A 23,504-nucleotide genomic window follows, 5' to 3' on the forward strand; every position below is an offset into this window, starting at 1 on the left:
GGGGTCTTATGACTGATGCTCGAGCTCGAGCTCAAACACATGTCCCTGACAATGGCAGAGCAGGGGCCTCGGGTATACCACATGTGACCTCGGCCTCGAGATCAGTGACCATGGAGTCCGGGGAACTCGCTAGGATTATTCAAGAAGGAATTATGGCAGGTCTACTTCAGGGCAACAAAGGGACGACAAGATTCAGTCCCAACACTCCCTTTACTCCCGAGATATTAATATTCCCCTTGCCAGACAGATTTAAGTATCCTAGGATCAAAGAATATGATGGGACCACCGATCCAATCAATCATTTGAACATATACACGGACGTCATGAATCTACAGGTTGCACCAGATCAGGTGATGTGCAAGGCCTTCCCGCAAACTTTGACGAATGCTGCTAGGGATTGGTTCTCAACCTTAGAGCCCAACTCCATAGCCTCATTCTCGAATTTGGCGGATAAGTTCTCTGCTTTCTTCGCAAGTAGTAAACGCATCAGGAAGACAGCGGCTTCCCTCATGCAACTTAGACAAGGGCAAAATGAGACCCTACGTGACTTCATGACCAGGTTCAACAAGGAAAGACTTCAGATTCCCGACCTACACATAACTGCAGCAGTTTCTGCCCTCACATATGCCATAAAGTGCGAGGCTTTCAAGATGTCTTTATTCAAAACTCCGCCAAAGACAGTCACCGAGCTTTTTACCCGAGCCGAGAAGTACATAAATATGGAGAAAACACTGAACCCGAGAAAGGTTGGACCATCCCATGACAGGGTCGAGCATAAAAGACAGCACAACCCAAACCTCCGTGAAGAACATCGAAAAAAATAGAGACAGGAGGTTCCCCCGACGCCATTCACGCGTTTAAATACGTCAAAGACCAATATATTGATGGAGATCAAGGATATGAAGGAACTCAAATAGCCTGTTAGAATGAGGTCAGCACCCGAATCCAGGGACATGAATAAGTACTGTGAGTTCCATCGGGATCATGGAGAACTGTAAGGCCCTGCAACGGGAGATTGAAGCCCTTATTAAAAGAGGACTCCTGAGTTCCTACGTCGATAACGACAAACGCCCGAGGAATGATCGTGGCAGGGAAAAAGCCCCTGAGACAAAAAGGGGTGGTCAATCTACTGCTGGAACCATCAATATCATCATTGGAGGTATTGCCTCGGGAGGAGACTCCAACAGTGGAAGAAAACAATATGCCCGACAATATGCTTTGGCCTCTGGGATGCCTCATGGAAAGCTGGAGGATATTACTTTTGGAATTGGGGACTTAGAAGGTGTATCACTTCCACATGATGACGCCTTGGTAATCTCAGCGATTGTGGCCAATTTTGAAGTAAAGAGCATCTTGGTTGACAACGGGAGTGTGGCCAATATACTTTCACAAGAAGCTTTTACAAAAATGGGAATCTCATCTTAGCAGCTCAGAGCGGTTAAAACTCCTCTCTAGGGGTTTGGGGAAGGAGTCATCACTCCAGAGGGTGTCGTGGAGCTTCCTCTAACTTTGGGTTCTGGCCAGAAATAGGTTACGGAGATGACATCTTTCCAAGTGGTACGTGTCCCAATGGCCTATAACACTATTCTGGGAAGACCACTCCTGAACAAGATTAAAGCCATTGTGTCCACCTTCCACCTAGCCATGAAGTTTCCAACATGTAACGGCGTTGGGGTCGTCCGTGGAGACCAGATAGCTGCCAGGCAATGCTATGTTGCCAGCGTTTGGGAAATAAATAACGACGTCTTGCAAATCTCGAGGATTGAGCCCGAGGTCGGGGAACAAGTCAGACTTACTCCTGTCAAAGAATTGATGGAAATTGAGCTCAAGCATGATAAGAAGGTGACAATTGGATGGGATCTTGACGTCACCCTGAAGACAGAACTTGTTGGTTGCTTATCTCGCAACATTGACGTTTTTGCCTGGAAGGTTGAGGATATGTCAGGGATAGACCCTAAAATTGCAATCCATAGGCTTAACATTAGCCCAGGGGCCAGACTAGTAAAGCAGAGGAAAAGACAGTTTGACCCGGAACGTCGGGAGGTCATTCACGAAGAAATTAACAAACTCATCAGTGCTCAGTTCATTCGGAAGGTCCAATATCCCGATTGGCTTGCCAATGTTGTTTTAGTAAAGAAGGCCAATGGTAAGTGGAGGGTCTGCATTAACTTCACAGATCTTAACAAAGCATGTCCAAAGGATAGTTATCCCCTACCACGGATTGACAACTTGGTGGATAGCACGTCCGGACATAAGTTGTACAACTTCTTGGATGCATTTTCTGGTTATCATCAAATCCTCATGGCCGAGGAAGATCAAGAAAAGACATCATTCATGGCCGATTCCGCCATATTCTGTTATAATGTCATGCCTTTCGGTTTGAAGAATGCAGGGGCAACATACCAAAGACTCATCAACAAAGTCTTTGCTAACTTGATTGGAAGGAACGTGGAGATGTACGTTGATGACATGGTGGTCAAGAGAAAACAGGTGGACCAGCATATTTCAGATCTTGAAGAGGTTTTCGACACCTTGCGAAAGTACGGAATGAAGTTGAACCCCGCAAAATGTGCATTTGGCGTGGCCTCGGGCAAGTTCTTGGGATTTATGATCACTCACCGGGGGATAAAGGCCAACCCTGACAAAATACAAGCCTTTGCGTCTATGGAATCACCGAGGAACAAGAAAGAGGTACAGAGGTTGACTAGTAGGATAGCAGCCTTGAACAGGTTCATGTCCCGAGCATCAGACAGGTGCTATCCCTTCTTCAAAGTCCTCAGAAGAAACCAAGGCTTTGATTGGAATGAAGACTGTGAGAAAGCTTTTCAAGAGCTCAAGCAGACATTGGCATCTCCTCCTATTCTCACTAGGCCTGAGCCCGGTGACACCTTATTTTGGTACTTGGCCGTATCTCAAAATGCTATCAGCAGGGTCTTGGTGAAAGAGGTTAACAAAGTCCAGCAACATATCTACTATGTAAGCAAGGTCCTACTGGATGCAGAAACAAGGTATATTTTCGCGGAACAACTTGCCCTTGCCTTGGTTATAGCGGCACGAAAACTCCGACAGTATTTTCAGTCTCACCCTATTGTGGTGCTCACTAATCAACCACTTAGGCATATACTTTAGAAGCCGGACGTATCGGGAAGACTGATGAAATGGGCAATCGAGCTTGGAGAATTTGACATAGAATTCAAACCACGCCCATCTATCAAAGCCCAAGCTCTGGCCGACTTCATTGCAGAACTAACCCCTAGACCTCGGGGGCCAGGTGACAGCTCGAGCATGAGCACTAATTTGGACACTTGGCAAATATTTGTGGATGGAGCATCGAACTCCTCGGGCTCGGGCGCAGGGGTCATCATCATCAGCCCTGACAAACAAACAGAGATCCAATGCGCTCTCAGGTTCGAGTTTGAAGCAACCAACAACGAGGCCGAGTATGAGGCCGTCGTTATTGCTCTTGAGCTAGCCCTTTGCCTTAAGCTTGAGTTCGTAAAGATATTCAGCAACTCACAACTGGTGGTCGGATAGATTGAAGGATCATTTGAAAGGAAAGACGAGAAAATGAGTTTGTACTGTATAAGGGTTCAGGATCTTCAACTAAAATTCAAGAGTTGTGAAATTGCAAAAATTACTCGAAAGGACAACGAAAAAGCCGATGCATTATCCAGGCTTGTGTTCATGGGGGTAGACGGCCTTGACAGAACAGTTCACATTAAAATCATCACAGAACCCAGCATCAGTCAAATCCTCGACATCATGGACATTGACAACGAACCATCCTGGATGGACCCAATCATAGAATTCATCACAAGTGGAAATCGACCAAGCGATGCCAGGTTGGCTAGAAGCATCAGAGCTCGAGCTCCTAGGTACTGCATGATAAGCGGTGTCCTCTTTCGCAGGAGTATTACTCTTCCATACCTAAGGTGCCTCAGACCATCAGAGTCATCCCAGGCTCTTGCTGAAGTTCATGAAGGTGTGTGCGGGAATCATCAAGGAGCCAGGGCCTTGGACTTTAAACTCGTACAATATGGGTACTATTGGCCAACTATGAAAAAAGACGCCTCAGAATATGTTAAAAGATGTGATAGGTGCTAGAGGTTTGGTGATGTTATCCACTCACCAACCGAAGACCTAATCAACATTAACTGTTTATCCTCGGTCCCTTTCCTGTGGCTAGAGGTCAATTAAAGTTTGTTGCTGTAGCAGTAGAGTACTTCACAAAATGGGTAGAGGCCGAACCTCTCGCCACAATATCGGAGCCCAAGCTAAGAGCCTTCACTTGGAGATCTATCATTTGCAGGTTTGGGATACCAAAGGTCCTCATCACCGACAATGACAGGCAATTTGACAATCAACAGTTTAGGGACTTTTGCTCAAACCTTGGGATTGATCACCATCTGACATCAGTTTCACATCCTCAGAGCAATGGTCTGGCCGAGGTAACAAATCGAATCATATTACTAGACCTCCGAACAATAATAGGCAATGCTAGGGGTTCTTGGTCCGACGAGCTGCCTTCTATACTTTGGACGTATAGAACAACTCATAGGACAACCACAGGAGAAACCCCCTTTATGTTAGCCTATGGCATTAAAGCAATGGTCCCGGTAGAAATTAGACTCCCGAGCCATAGAAGGCTCGTGCCAGAAACCTCGGAGCATAGAACTGAACATCTTGATCTCTTGGAAGAAGTGTGGGAGCAAGCCGCTATAAAGGTGGCCTCTTACCAAATTAAGACAGCAAAATATTTTAATAACAAAGTAAAGACTCGGAGGTTCAGAGCAGGCGACTTGGTCCTGAGGAGGGCCGAAGCTGCAGGTCACCCCCTTGGGAAGCTCGGGCCCATCTGGGAAGGACCCTTTGAGGTCATACGACAAGTTCGCAAGGGAGCATACAGTCTAAAAGAGACTTCGGGTAGACCTCTTCCAAGGCCCTGGAACGCTGATAATCTGAAAATATACTACAAGTAACATTCTCGATGCCATCTAGGAGATTTTCTTTTTATTCCTGCATTTTTTTCTTTTGAATATTATTTTTGGTTCCTCGGGCCTGCGCACCCTTGCATTTTATTTCTCTAGTTTAGCAGGTCTGCGTACCCAAGCATGTTTTCTGTTTTCTCTCATAATGAACTATGTTCGGCTTGATCCCGTTTGGGTACGTAGACAGCTTAGATACAATATAAATCCAAGTCTAGTCCGAGAAATTAGTAAATTCAAGTTTCAGGTATAACAGCCCCTTAGTTTACTTTGCGCCCAGGAGTCACCAAAGCCTTGCCCCGAGCAAGCCCCAAAGCCTTGCCCCGCGCAAGCACAAAAAGCCTTGCCCCAAGCAAGCACTCAAAAAAGCCTTGCCCCGCGCAAGCACAAAAAGCCTTGCCCCGAGCAAGCACTCAAGAAAGCCTTGCCCCAAGCAAGCACCAAAGCCTTGCCCTGCGCAAGCAAAAAAAGCCTTGATCATATACTCAAGCGTAAACCGTTATAGTATCACCCAGGGACATACAAAAATCCCACATCATTTTTGACACTCCCGAGAATATCACAACCTAACTTTTTAAGTTAGTTGTGCTCGAGGTTTATAATCCTCGAGAATTTCCCATTATAACTTTTTAATTTAGTTGTGCTCGAGATTTACAGTCCTCAAGAAAATCACAACCCAACTTTTTAAGTTAGTTGTGCTCGAGGTTTATAGGTCCTCGAGAATGTCACATTATCATTTTTTAAGATTAGTTGTGCTCGAGGTTTACAGTCCTCGAGAATGTCACATCATCACTTTTTAATCCCTTAAATACGCTCGAGTTGTGGAATCCTCGAGTAAACACTTCAATGTCGCATGAGCAGTTAGTTTCTAATTTGTTTGCTCGAATGTACGGAGTCTAAGGGGTCGATATAAATAGTTCGAATAAATTAACTTTAGAACATACATACACTTCAATGTCGCATGAGCAGTTAGTTTCTAATTTGTTTGCTCGAATGTACGGAGTCTAAGGGGTCGATATAAATAGTTCGAATAAATTAACTTTAGAACATACATAGTCCTCGATCAATTTACATGTTCAAAGTTTAAACAAAAATTACAAAAGATCGGGGTGTGGAAGTCATCCAATGTGGCCAAGAGGAGGGTCGAGGTTGCTGATGTCGATCTCAACGTCGTCCTCAAGACCATCCTCCTCATCTCCGCCCGATTCTCCTCCATCTTTCGAACCCGAGAGCTCCAATGTATCAGCAATGGAAGGCACTGTCTTCAGGTCGTCCGGAGTGACGTCGGGCAACTTCTGACGGAGGAAGGCCCGGGCTTCTTTCAGAGCATGGAAGTACGCCCCCGACGCGTACTCCCCTTTTATCTTGTCATAGTCCTCGGAGGTTTTAAACTCCTCCCAGGCCCTCTCCCTGACAGCCGCGAGCTCGCGCCCAAAATCCTCTGTCTTCTAGATAAGCTCAAGCCTCGCACCCTTGACCTCATCCTTTGCTACAACAAGGTCATCCCTGGCCTTTACAGCCTCCATCCTAGCGTCATCACGCTCCTTCAATAAAACCTCGACCTGAGCCTCGAGGTCTTGAATCCTACTGTCCTTAGAGGCCATGGACGTCTCGACCCCAGCTGCCCTCTTGGCCTCCTCGAGCCCTTGCAAAGAAAGTCCTCGAGCTATACTCAACATCTGGAAAAAATGAAGAAAATGACAAGTATTAATCTCGACAAAAAAAAAACTTGAGGTTAAGTCGAAAGCTCGAAGATTACCTTCACTGTAAGACCCTCGAGGACCTTCATCCCATCCTCGAGCTTGACCTCTTCCTTGTATTTATTTACGAGCTCAGGAGCGAGGTGGCAAGTCTCAAAATCCTTGGTAAGAGACAGGTCATCCTCAAGGTCAGCCACTTCAGAAGGAGGCCGAGGAGTGATGACCCGAGGAGTGGGAGATCTAAGGTTCGGTTGCAGAGGGGTCGAGACTTGAGGATGTGCTCGAGATGTTTCACCAGGCCCCTCACACCCTCAGGCGTCCCTCGAGGCCTCTTCTTGCCTTTCTTCCTCGGGAGCTGCCCCTGTGGATGAGCATCTGCCCTTGTGCTGACAAAGTTTCGAAGAGCCCGAGGATCAAAAGACATACCTGCAAAAATTTACAAACATTTTAGAACGAGCACAAGGTCAGGCTATTTTTTCAAAAAATAATAATAAAGGAACATCCCTACCCTCGACGCCTCTAATATCTGCCAGGTCTATAATCTCTTCTCCAATCTCCTTCATCGTCGAGAAAAGGGGGCTGAGCCCGACCAGCATCCTCCTATGCTCTTCCAAAACATCCGGATACACCTGGCCCTCACAGAACTTCTCGGCGTCGGGGATTCCCCAATCAGGCCAGAAAGAAAGATCGGGTTCTTGGGCTATAACATAAAACCACCCCTCCCTCCACCCCTTCAAAGAGCTCGCCATCCTCGGGACTTTAAAATCCCCAATCGTCGAGAGATAGCCAAAACAAGTGTATCGAGGATGCTTCGTAGGCTCGAACACTAATTTACTGAGGCCAATGTTGTGCTCGATACCTAAGTATCTACATGCTATAAAAAAATAAACGAGCATTCTCCAGGCGTTGGGCACTAATTGCCCCGGGCACATGAAGTGCTCCACTAATAGAGCAATAAAGAAGGGGTGAAGGGGCCACCTAAAGCCAGCCTTAAGGGTCTCCCTAAAAATAACAAACTTCCCTCGTCGTGCTCGAACAATCCTATTCTCGGGGTCAGGAAATCTAACATCGCAATTAGGCATTATACCATATTCCCTAGCTGCAGCTATGACTGAGTGCTCTTTAAGCTTGCAGGGTTCGTCGGGATACTCAAAAACCATATTGACCAGGGCTTCGGGAATAGCCGTCGGTATTATCGAGGTCCCTACGTCCTCATTACTGCTAGAACTACTAGAAGATTCTCGACCCTCACTACTCGACATCACTTAGCAAACTTAAGACCTAGCTTATGAATAACTTAAAGTCTCGAGCCTTACCTGGAGTTCCCGACGACTTGAGAAGTTCCCAAAGCGTTTCTCTCGAGCACGACCTCGTAGAACTCTGATTTACAGTGTGTAAAAGTGAAAAATAAAGGTGAGAACAACAGTATTTATAGGTGAAAATGATGGGAAGCCAAAGGTCGCTATCTACGACCGTCCACGAAGACACGTGTCACAAATCCAAGCCTCTCTCTGCAACGGTCATATCTCGACCTATATCATCAGCCATCACTTCTCGACGACGGTTCGAGAAATGACATAACCCATGTGCACCCCATCCTAAGAGCTCGATCTCTAGGACGAGTGCACAAGGGCTAGTGACGATGCCCATATTGATATACCCCGAGGAGTTCATCTCGAGGACTCCATATATACCCTATCTCATCTCTCTGTTATGGTCCTCGGGATCTCCCTAAGGCCTCGAGGTATCCTTGTCCTCAAGATACCTCGAGGACCAATTTACATCCTCTCAAGTCCTTGAGAATAGTCCTCGGGACATATACCACCAACATACCTCCTAAGACCTGGGTATCTAACAAACAAACCTAAACACCCAAGGATTCTACATCAACCCTCATACCACTTGTCAAACAATTCCATTACAAGTAGGACACTCTTTATAAATAGAAATTCCCTTGGATAAAAACATCTAACCAACACAATCCTACTAGGAGTACACTACCTACCCATATAAAAGCAGAATCTTGGGCCATTATTCAGGTACGTTTTTCATTGTTTTTCAGCACATAGCCTCACACATATATTTCCCTTTCTGACTTAAGCATCGGAGAGGCGACGAGAACACACCTCGTTGCCTTTGTTTCAGGTACCGGAAGACCACGATTGTGATCAACCAGAATCATCAAGCTCGGAAAATCATCAGGTACGATTTTTGGTAGCATCAATATGAAATTTACAAAGTAAAATATTTCTACATTGTCGTTTTTGCTCTATTACTAAAGATGAATAAAAAATACTACAAAAAAAGATGACAGTATTCACTTTAATATCCTGGGAAAATTGGTGGCGGTGGGGATGCGTACTAGAAGCCCAAGTTTGGTGGGAGCGGGATGTCATCAAATGTGGTTGGTGGTGGTGATTCTATTGGAGCTGATGGTGGTGGTGGGGAGAAAACTGGAAAAGGGGGTGAATGCACTGGTGGCGGTGGGGAGGAAACTGGTGGAGGTGATGAGTGGACTGGTGGCGGTGGGGAGGAAACTGGTGGAGGGGGTGAGTGGACTGGTGGAGGTGGTAAATAGACTGGTGGTGGTGGTGGTGGTGGTGGGGAGAAAACAGGTGGAGGTGGCGAGTAGATTGGTGGTGGTGGTGAGGAGGAGGAAACTGGTGGAGGTGTTGAGTAAACTGGAGGAGGTGAGGCAACTGGTGGTGGAGTTGGTGGTGACTGAACAGGTGGTGAGGGCGATGGGGTTGATTTATGTGGTGGTGGAGTTGATTTCATGGGCTCAGGAGCAGGTGGTGATGATTGATTTGGCTTAGATGAAGGTGATGGCGACTGAATGGGTGGTTAGGGTGATGGGGTGGACTTTGATGGTGGTGGAGTCTGTTTCACCAACTTAGGAGAAGGTGCTGGTGAGGGAGAAGGGTTATAAGGCTTTGGTGTTGGAGCTGGTACTGGAGTGGGTTTTGAACTTGATGGGGGTAGGGAAGAAGCCTTTGGTGGTTGTGGAGGCTTCGGTTTTGGACTTCGTGGTGATGGAGAGGGAACTTGTGGAGGTGGACGATGTGAGACTACAGGTGGAGGTTTGGTGGTGGAAGGGGATGGAGCCTTTGGCGATTGTGGAGGCTTTGCTTTAGGACTTGGTGAGGGTGGTGAAGAAGGTGAAACCTTTGGTGTCTCAGGCTTCGGTGTTGGTTTAGGGGTACGAACCAATGGAGAAGGAGTTGGTATATGCTTGGGAACCGATGGTGATGGAGATGGTTTAGGCTTTGGTGGCTGTGGTTTTGGTGTCGATGGGTTGGAAGGAGGTTTCTCCTGTGGTAGGACGGGCTTATGCCTTGGTGGAGCTACAGGCTTTGGAGATGGAATAGGTGTTGAAAATTAAAGCCACTAATGTTGACTAAAAAAATGACATTTTCCTGCAAGCATTTAATACAACAGGTGGTGGAATTTTCAGCCGCTTTCTTCAGGATTAAGACTCCCACATGCATGGCTATTAATTGCCCAACAAGTCTCCAACATGCAACCTACCATCCTCTTGCATCACCACCTTGTTGGGAGTTTTTGGGCCAAACAGTTTGAGATGGTTGTAGCCAAATTTCTCTATAAATAGAGAACCACCATGCCAAATGAAATAAGCCAGCAAAGAGAGGAAAAAAATAGAGAGAAAAGAAAAGATTAAGTGGAGAGAAAATTGTGAGTAGAGAGATAAAAAGAGAGAGAAAAATTATTGTTTCTTCCTAAAGTATTTCCTACTTGGTTTTTCTATTACAAGAGAGATTAATTGTTGTTATCTCCTTGTATTTAGAGAGTTGTTGTAATTCTCCTATTACAATAAAATCCTCCTATACTTGCCCGTGGACGTAACCAAAATTGGGTGAACCACGTAAATACTTGTGTCTATTTTTAGCTGTATTTTCTCAATTTCATTACTTAATAGCTAAAGTCGACCCACGCGTTTTCACCCTAACAGTGGTATCAAAGCAAGGTTCTGTGTAGGGTCGTTGTTAAATCATAGTATTGGTGAAAAAAATGGCGACAAAGTATGAGGTTGAAAAGTTCAATGGGAACAATTTCTCATTATGGAAAATGAGAATAAAAGCAGTTTTGAGAAAAGATAACTGCTTGGCGACAATTGGACAGAGGCCCGTGGAGATCACTGACGATGTTAAGTGGAACGAGATGGATAGCAACGTAGTTGCTAATCTGCACCTTGCACTAGCTGATGGAGTATTGTCAAGTGTGGCAGAGAAAAAGACGGCGAAAGAAATATGGGATATGCTGACAAAGTTGTACGAGGCCAAATCGTTACACAACAAAATCTTCTTGAAGAGGAAGCTTTACACCCTTAGGATGATGAAGTCAACTACGGTGACCGCCGACATCAACACCCTCAACACTCTATTTTCACAGCTCACATCAATGGAGCATAATATAGAGGTGGGTGAACGTGCTGAAATCTTACTTCAAAGTCTGCCAGATTCCTACGATCAACTCATCATCAACTTAACCAACAACATTGAAACTCTAGTCTTCGATGATGTTGCAACTGCTGTTCTTGAAGAAGAAAGTCGACGAAAAAACAAGGAGGATAGATCGACAAGTTTGCATCAGGCGAAAGCTTTAACGATGATGAGAGGGAGTTCAACGGAACGTGGCTTCAGTGAGAGTCATAATCAGAGTAGATCAAAATCCAGGAGTAAGAAAAATGTCAAGTGTCATTACTGTGGCAAGAAAGGGCATTTAAAAAGGGATTGTTGGAGTCTCAAGAAGAATGAAGAAGCCAAAGGAAAAGGTCCTGAGACGTCAAAAGCTCGGGGATGTGTAGCAAGCACCTCAGATGATGGTGAAATTTTATACAGCGAGGCAACAACAGTTGTTGAAGACAGAAAGAAATTTTCTGATGTTTGGCTTATGGATTCAGGAGCTACATGGCACATGACACCAATGAGGGAATGGTTCCATCAATATGAAACTATCCCAGGAAGATCTGTGTTTATGGGAAATGATCATGCCTTGGAGATCGCTGGTATTGGTACCATCAAATTGAAAATGTATGATGGTACAATTCGCACTATCCAGGAGGTACGACACGTAAAAGGCTTGAAGAAAAATCTATTGTCTTTAGGACAATTAGATAGCATTGGCTGCAAAACCCATATACAAGATGGGATTATGAAAATAATCAAAGGTGCGCTTCTGGTGATGAAAGTGGAAAAGATAGCTGCAAATTTGTACATGCTTAAAGGAGAAACACTACAAGAAGGAGAAGCATCAGTCGCATCGACAGGTTCAGCAGAAGAATTAACGATGATGTGGCATCGCAAGCTTGGTCACATGTCTGAACGTGGTTTGAAAATTCTCTCAGAACAAAAGCTTCTTCCAGGGCTCAAAAAGGTTTCATTACCCTTTTGTGAGCATTGTATTACTAGTAAGCAGCACAGATTGAAGTTCAGTAGTTCTACTGCTAGAAGTAAAACTATCTTGGAACTGGTCCATTCAGATGTTTGGCAAGCACCGGTTATGTCCCTAGGAGGTGCAAGATACTTTGTATCTTTTATTGATGATTACTCCAGGAGATGTTGGGTGTATCCAATCAAGAGGAAAGCAGACGTGTTTGCAATTTTCAAAATATTCAAAGCGCGTGTGGAGCTTGAATCTGAAAAGAAGATCAAGTGTCTGAGGACTGACAATGGAGGAGAATATACTGGTGATGAATTTGATAACTTCTGTCAACAAGAAGGTATCAAGAGGCAGTTCACGGTGGCATACACTCCACAGCAAAATGGAGTGGCAGAGCGGATGAACAGAACATTGTTAGAAAGAACAAGAGCAATGTTGAGAACTGCAAATTTAGCCAAGTCATTTTGGGCAGAAGCAGTCAAAACCGCCTGTTATGTGATCAATCGGTCGCCATCAACCGCAATTGATTTGAAGACGCCGATGGAAATGTGGACTAATAAACCGACTAATTATTCTCACTTACATATATTTGGAAGTCCTGTGTACGTTATGTAAAACACCCAAGAAACATCAAAGCTGGATCCAAAATCTAGAAAATGTATTTTCTTAGGGTATGCTAATGGAGTCAAGTGGTACCGACTGTGGGATCCCACTGCCCACAAGGTGATAATCAGCAGAGATGTCATATTTGCGGAAGGCAAAATACAGGAAAAAGGAAATGATAGCACTTCAAAAGAAAAACCAGAGACTACTACAGTCGAAGTTGGAAACGAACGAGAAGATATAGATTCTTCTAAAGCAACACTAGAGCACGAAGAACAAGCTGAATCTAGTACTCCAGATGTTCGATGATCAACTCGGGAGAGAAGAGAACCGGCTTGGCACTCAGAATACATTATGGAGGGCAATGTTGCATACTGCTTACTGACAGAAGATGGAGAGCCATCAACTTTCCATGAGGCTATAAATAGCCAAGAAGTTTCTCTGTGGATGGCTGCAATGCAAGAAGAAATTGAAGCTCTTCATAAGAACAAGACATGGAATCTTGTTCCACTACCACATGGAAGGAAGGCCATTGGGAATAAATGGGTCTATAAGATAAAACGAGATGGCAATGACCAAGTGGAGCGGTATCGTGCGAGACTGATGGTGAAGGGGTATGTTCAGAAAGAAGGTATAGATTTCAATGAAATATTTTCTCCTGTGGTTCGACTCACAACAATTCGAGTAGTCTTGGGGATGTGTGCTACATTTGACCTACACCTAGAGCAGTTAGATGTGAAAACTGCATTTTTTCATGGAGAACTTGAAGAAGAGATTTATATGCTCTAACCAGAAGGTTTTGAAGAAAAAGGAAAAGAGAACTTGGTTTGCAGGTTGAACAAATCTCTATACGGTCTCAAACAGGCGCCAAGGTGTTGGTATAAGAGATTTGATTCCTTCATCATGAGCCTTGGATACAACAAACTTAGTTCAGATCCGTGTGCATACTACATGAGATTTGGTGATAATGATTTCATTATTCTGTTGTTGTATGTTGATGACATGTTGGTAGCAAGCCCCAACAAAGATCGTATTGAAAATTTGAAGGCACAGCTGGCTAGGGAGTTTGAAATGAAGGACTTGGGACCAGCAAACAAGATTCTAGGGATGCAAATTTACCGAGATAGAAATAATAGGAAGATTTGGCTTAATCAGAAGAACTACTTGAAGAAAATCTTGCGTCGCTTCAATATGCAAGATTGTAAGCCAATCTCTACCCCTCTTCCTATTAATTTCAAGTTATCCTCAAGTATGAGTCCTAGCAATGAATCAGAGAAAGTGGAGATGTCTCGAGTACCGTATGCATCAGCAGTGGGTAGCCTGATGTTTGCTATGATCTATATAAGACCAGACATTGCACAAGCAGTGGGAGTGGTTAGTCGATACGTGGCAAATCCTAGTAAAGAGCATTCGAGTACTGTAAAGAGGATCCTGAGATATGTCAAAGGTACCTCAAATGCTACATTATGTTATGGAGGATCAGATTTTGTTGTCAAAGGCTATGTTGATTCAGATTATGCAGGTGATCTTGACAAAAGCAAGTCCACCACAGCATATGTGTTTACTCTTGCTGGAGGAGCTGTAAGCTGGGTTTCGAAACTACAGTCTATCGTGGCTACTTCTACAACGAAGGCAGAATACGTGGCAGCTACACAAGCTAGTAAAGAGGCAATCTGGTTACAAATGTTAATGGAGGAGCTTGGACACAAACAAGAGAAGATTGCTCTATTTTGTGATAGTCAGAGCGCTTTGCATTTGGCAAAAAATCCAGCATTTCATCAGAGGACAAAGCATATTCGAGTCCAGTATCACTTTGTTCGAGAAAAGGTGGAAGAAGGAAGTGTGGATATACAGAAAATCCATACAATGGACAATCTAGCAGATATGTTGACAAAGCCAATCTGTACTGACAAGTTCATATGGTGTCGATCCTCTATGGGCCTAGCAGAAACGTAATGGCATGAAAATGGCAAGTATGGGAAGGATTGAAGTAGTCAACAAAAGTGACTTTAAGTGGGAGAAATGTTGAAAATTAAAGCCACTATTGTTGACTAAAAAAATGACATTTTCCTGCAAGCATTTAATACAACAGGTGGTGGAATTTTCAGCCGCTTTCTTCAGGATTAAGACTCCCACATGCATGGCTATTAATTGCCCAACAAGTCTCCAACATGCAACCTACCATCCTTTTGCATCACCACTTTGTTGGGAGTTTTTGGGCCAAACAGTTTGAGACGGTTGCAGCCAAATTTCTCTATAAATAGAGAACCACCATGCCAAATGAAATAAGCCAGCAAAGAGAGGAAAAAAATAGAGAGAAAAGAAAAGATTAAGTGGAGAGAAAATTGTGAGTAGAGAGATAAAAATAGAGAGAAAAATTATTGTTTCTTCCTAAAGTATTTCCTACTTGGTTTTTCTATTACAAGAGAGATTAATTATTGTTATCTCCTTGTATTTAGAGAGTTGTTGTAATTCTCCTATTACAATAAAATCCTCCTATACTTGCCCGTGGACGTAGCCAAAATTGGGTGAACCACGTAAATACTTGTGTCTATTTTTAGCTGTATTTTCTCAATTTCATTACTTAATAGCTAAAGTCGACCCACGCGTTTTCACCCTAACAATAGGTTTGTGTGGGGTCTTTGAACCAATGCCTGGGTTCGAGGGTCTGCACCCTATAGCAGTGCAATTAACAGGCCGACTCAAGGCAGCCTTACAGACCTTTTCCAATCTTTGGTTCTTTCCTGGGAAACAATTATTTTTGTCATCCACAAAAAGGCCTTGCACTGCGTTGGGTTTGCACATTGGATCCTTGGCCGTAAAGTAGTTAGAAGAGAATGTGAAATTATTCAAATTTGGTAAGCTGCAAACTGTTTCAGGGACATTTCCTCTGAATATGTTGTTTGCAATTTCTAAGGTTTCTACTTGCTGCAGGTACTCCAGACCTTCAGGCAGGTCTCCAATCAACTTGTTACTGCTTAGGTCAATGACCTTTGTGCCGTTCAAAAGTGTAATTTCCTCGGGCAAGCAACCAGAGAAAATATTGTTCGAGAAAAGAACCTCCTCCAATGTGTTTCCCATTTTGCCTAAGCTGGTCGGAATGCATCCAGTGAACTTGTTGTTGGCAATCACAATTACTGAAGCCGGGGAATTGCCAAAGCTTTCAGGGATGTTGGAGTGGAACCGGTTGTTGTTGACAAAAATAGCATCAAGGTCCTTGTGGAAAAGTTCCGGAGGCAATGGCCCTTCAAAACCATTGTACCTTATATCAATGTACTTGAGGGTGGGCAGATCCAATACAACCTTAGGGAAAGGTCCAACGAAGCGATTGTTACTTACATCGAGCTCTTAAAGAAGTTTTAGTTTAGAGATGCTTTGTGGAATTATTCCACAAAACCTGTTGGAATTCAGATGAATAAGGCTAATATCGGCTAAAAGCCCGATTTCAACAGGGAGATGTCCTGCAATGTCCGCATGATTTAAATCGACACCAGCAACAACTGTCGTTTTGGGATTGTCTAGTGCTGGTGCACAGAATACACCTTTGTAGGCACAGACATCAGGGCCATCCCAATTAGCTGTAAAGTTTAATGGATCAGAATAGACGGCTTTCTTCCACGCCTGAAGGCCAATATAAGCTTGTTTGAGCCTTGAATTTTGGAACTTGATATTAACATCAACCTCGAATACCATATCATCGGAAAGGTCACCATCCTCGGGGAGAGACAAAAGCTGGCGGCGCACAATGTATGCTACCTCGCCATCAGTTAAAGCGAGAGACAAGGGAAAAAATGAGAGAAGGGAAATGAAGAGAAAACATGCACAGGCCTTCGGGTTTGCCATTGTTAGTACTCCCTAGGACAAGCCCAAGGCCGCTGATAGTACATATGGACGGGGATAAACGAGGATGTTATATTGATGTTAATGAAAGGATCGGCGGAAAGCTATTTGTGGAGATATAAAATAGGAGCCCCAAATACCTCGGACTCCAAATAATTTATCTTCATCTAGTGAAGACTTGCATCGGAGGTTTTGAATGCATTTCGGAGAGTGATCGGTTGTGCCTTTCTGTCATGGATGTTGAGTTTAGCGCCAATTAACTATAACTTAAGGAAACGATGACTTAGACAGAAACTGTGAACATGTTTTGCATAGATCTAAAGAGATTGTGTTCACAGGAGTAATATAATTTGATAACGGCGATCTGTTTTGATTGTTAAGAATTTACTTGCTTTACATCTTTCAGTACACGTAGTCATGAACTTCAATGAAGAGACGAAAAAATATTCACGTAGCCTACCTCAACTTTATGAGAACAAAGGGGTTTCCAGTTCCTACGTATAGTTACTTCAATTATCTTCTGTGGGGATGTCAGATTTTAACCTGCTGGTAATTGGAAATCTTGGCTGTTTTATATGTATATTCTTTGTCTGAAAATCAGAGCTATGTATATAAAGTGGTTCTGTTTTGATTTGGACTTGTTACTTTTTTGGTAGGAAATCTTAGAAACAAAGATTGGCCTGATGCAGCTGTAAGTCAAGTAGTTTTGTTGATTTAGAATAATATATCCGAATTGCTTGGAGATATACTTCTTGTTTAGTTTTGTTGATCTGAAAAATAACGATTGGATGTATACTATTTGTTTAGTTTCAATTTCGAGTCATCATCCCATTATTCTTGACATTTATTCTCAATTTTCAATTTTATTGCATTTACGTCCTCAGTCAAGTAAAAAGGAGGCTCAAGTGCTCAATATATGATCCAGAATGACGACGGGAAGAGGACAGGGGAGCAGGGGAAAGATGATGATTGAGAGTTGGGAACTCCAATGTCAAGAAAACTTAGATGATAATCAAAACGTTTGTTTAAGTATTGAACCGCGATTTTAGGTACAATTTCTCCCCAAATCTAGCTTGAAGCATAAATATAATACATAACAGAAGATAGCTGCATTGACTAACCATTCAACAGATAAAAAAAAAAACTCACCTTTGCATTGAGTGATATGTAAAAGGCGACATCAAACCCATGCTTGTATAAGTACAAAAATGAGAAGTGTAAAGGAACATAAAATCTATCGTTAAAAATGAACTCATACATAGTACAAAGTAAGTCGTCTAGTAGGATTTCTAGAAAAGGTTCGTAAATGGAGCGGTGAAAGAATCACGAAGATCAGAATACAAGGCATAGAGGGAGTACTGTCGAAGATTTCCCACCTCGTACCACGAGTTAAGCACATTGTCATTCTTGTCCGTGCCAGAGAAAGCCAACTGTATTCCCAGGTCACAAGGCATAGATCCACCATTTGCTTTACATTTTGAATTTGGAATTGCACAATCAGTATTGTTTAGGCAAATAAACGCATCCCCAGTACACGAACCGCACCCAAATTTCTTCCAAAATAAATTTTGGAGAACGCCATCCTTGAATTCAAGAACCTGAGAAACAACATGTTTAATACATTAGCACAGTCCATTGCTGTCATTTTAGGGAAAAAGAAAAGTTTCGCGCACGGTAATTTTACCAGGGTAAAGCTGGTTACAGTGTTAGTGTCATCTGCAACAAAGATAGGAACTGATCGAGCTGCATGTTGTCGTCCAGCAAATGCAACCATATAACCTCCAGCCTTTTTCTGAAAATGTTGGTAAATCATGATAATGTAATCATATTTTTAGATTCGGCCCTTTCTTATGCAGTAACAAGAAAGAAAACTAAGTCGTGTCATTCTTTCAACGCACCAACAATTTTTCTTTCATTTTATTGCTTCGTGAGTATAAAATGAGATAAATCAAAAACCAAAAACAGAGTCCTAGTCATTGATGAACTCGTTTGCCGTTTAGCTGTCAAAATCATTTGTAAAACAATGGTAGAAGTAAAATATACCCGGCCAGCCGTACTTTACATTGATCTCTAGTATATCAATATTTATTATCTTTATTCTTTATTCCTCCAAAAGTGAACAAAGAAAAATGGACATGCTTCAAGAATTTTGTATCATTATTTTAAAATTGATAGACCAGAATATGATTTCCAATCATTTGGTGAATGGTTGGTACGTAGTATTGAATAAAACTAGACAGGATAATGGACAGGATTTTAATTTCTTTTTCTTTCTTAGTCATTTCAGTCCTATCCAATCTTCGTACCAAACATGCCATTTTTGTTTACAAAGAATTCGAACGAATTTAGGAAAGTTAAGGGAGCATACAGGATTGAAGGTGTTGATGGTGAGAAGTGAAATCTCATCAACCTTCGGCCTAAACACAGCAAGTTCAGCACCATGGCCCCCAGAGAGGGAGAGACGACTATCACAAGGGGACAGCTGAGTTTGATTGAAAAAGAAAGAATCCTTCGAAGAAAATGCCAGACCAAATGTAAATCCATCCCATCTTTGAACTTTTGTATCCGAGCAAGGATCAAACACGGGATTAGTGTCTCCAGCACGTGCCACGATCATCAACATCATCATCACCATCAGAGGCGATAATAATATTTGTATTCTCATTGTAGACAAACTCATCTGAGGAAATCTCCTTCACCTTCATCAGAAAATACAAAATATACCATCCCATAACACAATTCATAATGTCAAATAGGTCATTAAATTAATTTCCAGCATAGTTTTATGAAAAATATCTCGGCAGACAATGAGTTCTTCAGTTTTATCTATAAACAACAGGAAAGCAAAAAATAACATCAAGGTATTTGAACAATATATGTAAACGACATTAAAGTTCTGATCATATAATCCTCTATATAGAAAAGAAAACCAGAAGAATATAGAACTGATCCCTGTTAAAATATATCAACATATATAATTTTCTAGGCTCCAAAAATTATTAAAATTTCAAAATATGCCCTAATTCCAAACGTATTGATATAATCATATCCTCCCAATAATATACGCATCGAAATGTGAATTCTTTAAAAAAAAAAAAAAAAAAAAAAAAAAATCTTACCAAAATAATTCAATGCCCCTTTTCTTGATGAATGGATATCCCCCCAAAAAAAAACCCACAAAAAATTGAATTTTTTAAAAAAAAAAAAAAAAAAAAAAAAAAAATCTTACCAAAATAATTCAATGCCCCTTTTCTTGATGAATGGTGTTTCTTGAACTGGCCAAGAACTTTTTCTGCAAATGTTTATATATTTTTGGATTCAATACACAATTAAATTATGAGATATGAAAGGGGGCGAACGGAGAAAACAAAGAATGGGGTTGATTAGGGAGGGTTTTAAAATTATTTAAGAAGGATTTCTTGGTTCTTTATTTTGAGATTAATTTAATATTTGAATCTTGATGAGGTTTCTAGCTTCGGTGTCTCAAAGAACGGAGGAAGAAAATAACAAAAGGAAGGGAACGGTTGATTCGGCCAGCCAGGTGGATCCTGTCCAAGAAACGGTTATGGAAGTTGGCGTTTGCACAAAGAAAACTGAATTTACACCTAAACCCTCATATATTTATCGATTTAACCAAAAAAAAAAAAAAGGAAAAAAAAGAAAGAAAGAAAGAAAAGAAAAGAAAAGAAAGATAACTATATTCACACCAATCTTTTGTTACCCCCACCACATTTTTAGTACAAATTAAGTCATCAATCTTTGCTCATTTTTGCACTCATGTCACCAACTTTTTCCGTCGCTATCACTAACCTTTTATTAGTTAGCGCATTTGTCTTTGAAGACATTTTTGCCAAAAAATATCTATTATGAGAACACACAAAACTTATTTGTCCCTCAAAATTTTAACCAAGGATAAAAAATAAAAAAATTATCAATATATTTATCTTTCGTTTGGAACAAGCTAACGAATTATTTGACAAAAAATTGCCATCAGATATAAATTATTTTAAGGTTGAAGATAAGAATGAGATTACAAAAACTATGTCCTATGGAGCAACCAAATCAGGATATGTTTTCTCTAGATGCTAAGGTGAAATTTGTTCAAGATAACTCTATAAAAAATGGACGATAAATATCTTTCTTGACGGCGATCTGACCCTTTAAAATTTAGCTTTGCTAGGGAATACTTCTTTTGTATAGAGAGCATGAGCAGAAAAGGGGGAGTGAAGATCGATTCTTTTACCATCGTACCAAGCAACCAAATTCTGATTGAAAAATGCAACCAAAACTGATTTAGGGCATAGGATAAACTTTAATTCGTCTAATATTAAGCTTTCATTTCCAACATAGGCCAAGCTCAAAATTCATCAATTGGCTAAGCCCATAGTGCGAAACCATCACATTTGAATTATCGGACAATCAATACATAGAAGTTTTTGCGGTTTTGCATCCAACAAGCAAGTTTTTTAAGGTAATAAACAAACTAAAATTCTATCTGAATTTTTTCATAAAAATAAAAATCAATAGACAACGTTAAACAACCTCGTTCTTGATCACTACAGTAATGTAAGACTAGCAATGGAAAGGGTATTCAGTTTATAAGTGTAAAGAAAAGTCTCATCTTTTAAGCTAGCTTTTGGTGTAAGAGAGGTCCAATACCATCCAACACTAGTATCAGAGCCCGATTTATCAACAAGTCTTTGGCCCAACAGTCACGGAGATACGAGTTTGTATGAGGGGAAAACGAGTTTGCTTTCCCATAGGCCCCATTGTGTGAGAGGGAAACGTGTTTGATCTCCCACAAAGCCCGATGTGTGAGGGGGAGATTGTTAAGGTTGTCCCACATCAATTGTGGATGAAGTTGGTATTCAGTTTATACATAATTCTAAACCATTTATGACCAAAGAAAGAAAGAGAGATTAATGAAAATTGACCAAAAACATTTCATTAACTGAAAGGCTATAAATTGCACCATAACCTTCCGTTTCTCTCTATCCCATCCCATTGCCGTAGATATCCCCCTCTCTTCAAAATTAATACATTTCGGAAACTTTTTTTTTTCTTTCTTTAATCTCCTCCTCAAGTAAAGATCTGGTGAATTGGAGCACGATTCTTCTGTTTTTGGAGCTTCTAGTTGGTTCATTTTTATAGAGGCACTATTTTCTTGATTTGTTTGCTAATGTTTTGTGCAGATTAATATATATCTGGTTAATTTTGTCGTACAGTCTGCCTGATTTTGATTTTTATATGACTATTGTTAAAAAAAGGTATAAGACTATGACTATTAAAACGTTCAGGTATGGTATCTATCATGACTCGATCTTGTGAATTCCTGGAATCTGTTCATTTACATTTTGTATCTAGTTAAATCTTCATTTCACTTGTTGGTTATCATTTGTTTGAAGTGTGGTGACACTGAATTTATTAAAAATTCCTATGATGCTTCATTTTTAAGATGGAAAAAAACATGCATTCGCTTTGGTGATTGATGAAGGAAGTTGAAGCCGAGTCGATGTAAATATCATATATTGTCAGGGTTTAATGCCACCAAGTCGTCTAGTTTCTCTCTAACACCAACTTGATGTAGATATCATAAGTCATTGAAGTGGATCGGATGTGTGAAAGGGTCGGATGCTTACATGCCGTGTCTACTTATCTCTCACAAAAATCTCACCCCTTCATGGGAGTTTTTCAAATAGTGAAGTGCATTGAAGAATAATTTATATTCCTTTCATGATCCTTACCATCCAATCTGACGACGAATAGCTAATATGATACACTTATTTGCTTTAATGGTCGATCAATGACCACTAGATGCCAAATGATCCCTTGGGATGATCTCGTATTTAATGCATTGCCTAGTTGTGTTCGGCATTGCTGCAACATTAAATGAAATCTAGCAGATAAAATCAACATTCTTGTTAATAAAATTAACATAATAAATTACTAACTTTTGCAATTTTAGGTGCAAACTTGATTTCACGTTTTATAAATTTCTTTTATTTTTTACTTTATTTACTTTTGTGTTTAGATCTAGTGCATGGTTGTAGGTCGTATAGAATGTGTGGATAATAAATAGGTACTACAAAATTTATATATAAAATGTATGTTTGACCAACTTAAAAAAATTAAGCTTTGCCAAATATGTACTTAGACCAACTCTCAAAAAGCTAAAAAGAACTAGGTGTATCTATTAATAAATTTCTTGCATTTACCATTTTTTGTTTTCTTTTCACAGTTAAATTTTTTTAAGCTTGTTGAGTTGGATCTTGATTATTCATAAATTGAGTTGCCTGTAGAATTTTTTGCATTCCGTGAGATCAAGATGGCAAAGACAATGGGCTTCTTCAAGTGCTGCGATCCTCAAAACAGCATACAAAGATTGGTAAGTGTATATATATTAATCCTGTTGTTTATAAAGTTTGACGTTACTCCTTCGAAACCAATCCGACAGAATCACCTGAATGTAAAGAATTGATCAACAGGATGTAAACAGCAATTCGAACCCACCGACTTCACGATATTTCCTTAAAACGAATTTGCTGCTTTCAATGGTACTAAAGGCGTCCAGCAATCGTTTTCCAGGATAGAACGAATTTTCGTCTCCTACGGAAGTAGTACTGCAATCTGCAAGAGTTCCAACGAATTCAACGAAGTGTGTTTTATTTCGAGACAATATCAGAACGAGAGAGAAGGAAATGAGATTCAAAGCACAAAAATTTTCAAATGAAAATGGTGTTAATTTTCTGGTAGAGAGACTGGCTATTTATAGACTTGTTCGTAGCCATTCGAACAGTCATCACCTTTCAGATAAATCTCAAAATCCAAATAGACATGCTGTTTTTAAAAGTCGCGTCTATTAAGTCAGTTAACAGTCGGCTGTTTGGTCGGTAAACAGACGACTGTTAAAAGAAAATAAAACACTCGGAATAAGCCAAAATTTAAATTTCTTAATGTACTCAAGAATTTGATTATT

At 41.2% G+C, this 23,504-nt stretch overlaps 1 protein-coding gene and 1 pseudogene across 2 annotated transcripts; both read right to left on the reverse strand.

The window, feature by feature from the left end:
- Positions 1-9,007: 9,007 nt before the first annotated feature.
- LOC111376736 lies at positions 9,008-17,376 on the reverse strand (annotated as a pseudogene).
- Positions 17,377-17,660: 284 nt separating this feature from the next.
- LOC111381441 lies at positions 17,661-20,129 on the reverse strand. Of its 2 annotated transcripts, none has more exons than XM_023005222.1 (4): positions 19,758-20,129; positions 18,897-19,227; positions 18,213-18,320; positions 17,661-18,126 (listed from the first exon to the last, which is right to left on the reverse strand). In XM_023005222.1, exons 2-4 carry the CDS (start codon positions 19,206-19,208, stop codon positions 17,818-17,820), a joined length of 729 nt encoding a protein of 242 aa, XP_022860990.1. In that variant the 5' UTR covers positions 19,209-19,227; positions 19,758-20,129; the 3' UTR covers positions 17,661-17,817. The 2 variants fall into 2 exon arrangements, with proteins under 2 accessions (XP_022860990.1, XP_022860997.1); XM_023005229.1 differs by having other exon boundaries at positions 18,897-19,208; positions 19,758-20,115.
- Between the last annotated feature and the right edge of the window lie 3,375 nt (positions 20,130-23,504).

Source organism: Olea europaea, chromosome 3 (assembly GCF_002742605.1).
Source record: "Olea europaea var. sylvestris chromosome 3, O_europaea_v1, whole genome shotgun sequence".
NCBI classification, from domain to species: Eukaryota; Viridiplantae; Streptophyta; class Magnoliopsida; order Lamiales; family Oleaceae; genus Olea; species Olea europaea.

What these genes read in the sequence shown, in the direction of transcription:
- LOC111381441 (XM_023005222.1), bottom strand. Translation starts at nt 19,208, where the DNA reads ATGAGTTTGTCTACAATGAGAATACAAATATTATTATCGCCTCTGATG. An exon ending in CCATCAACACCTTCAATCCT is followed by an intron (nt 18,321 to 18,896) that starts GTATGCTCCCTT and finishes CAACATTTTCAG; the next exon opens with AAAAAGGCTGGAGGTTATAT. An exon ending in CTGTAACCAGCTTTACCCTG is followed by an intron (nt 18,127 to 18,212) that starts GTAAAATTACCG and finishes GTTGTTTCTCAG; the next exon opens with GTTCTTGAATTCAAGGATGG.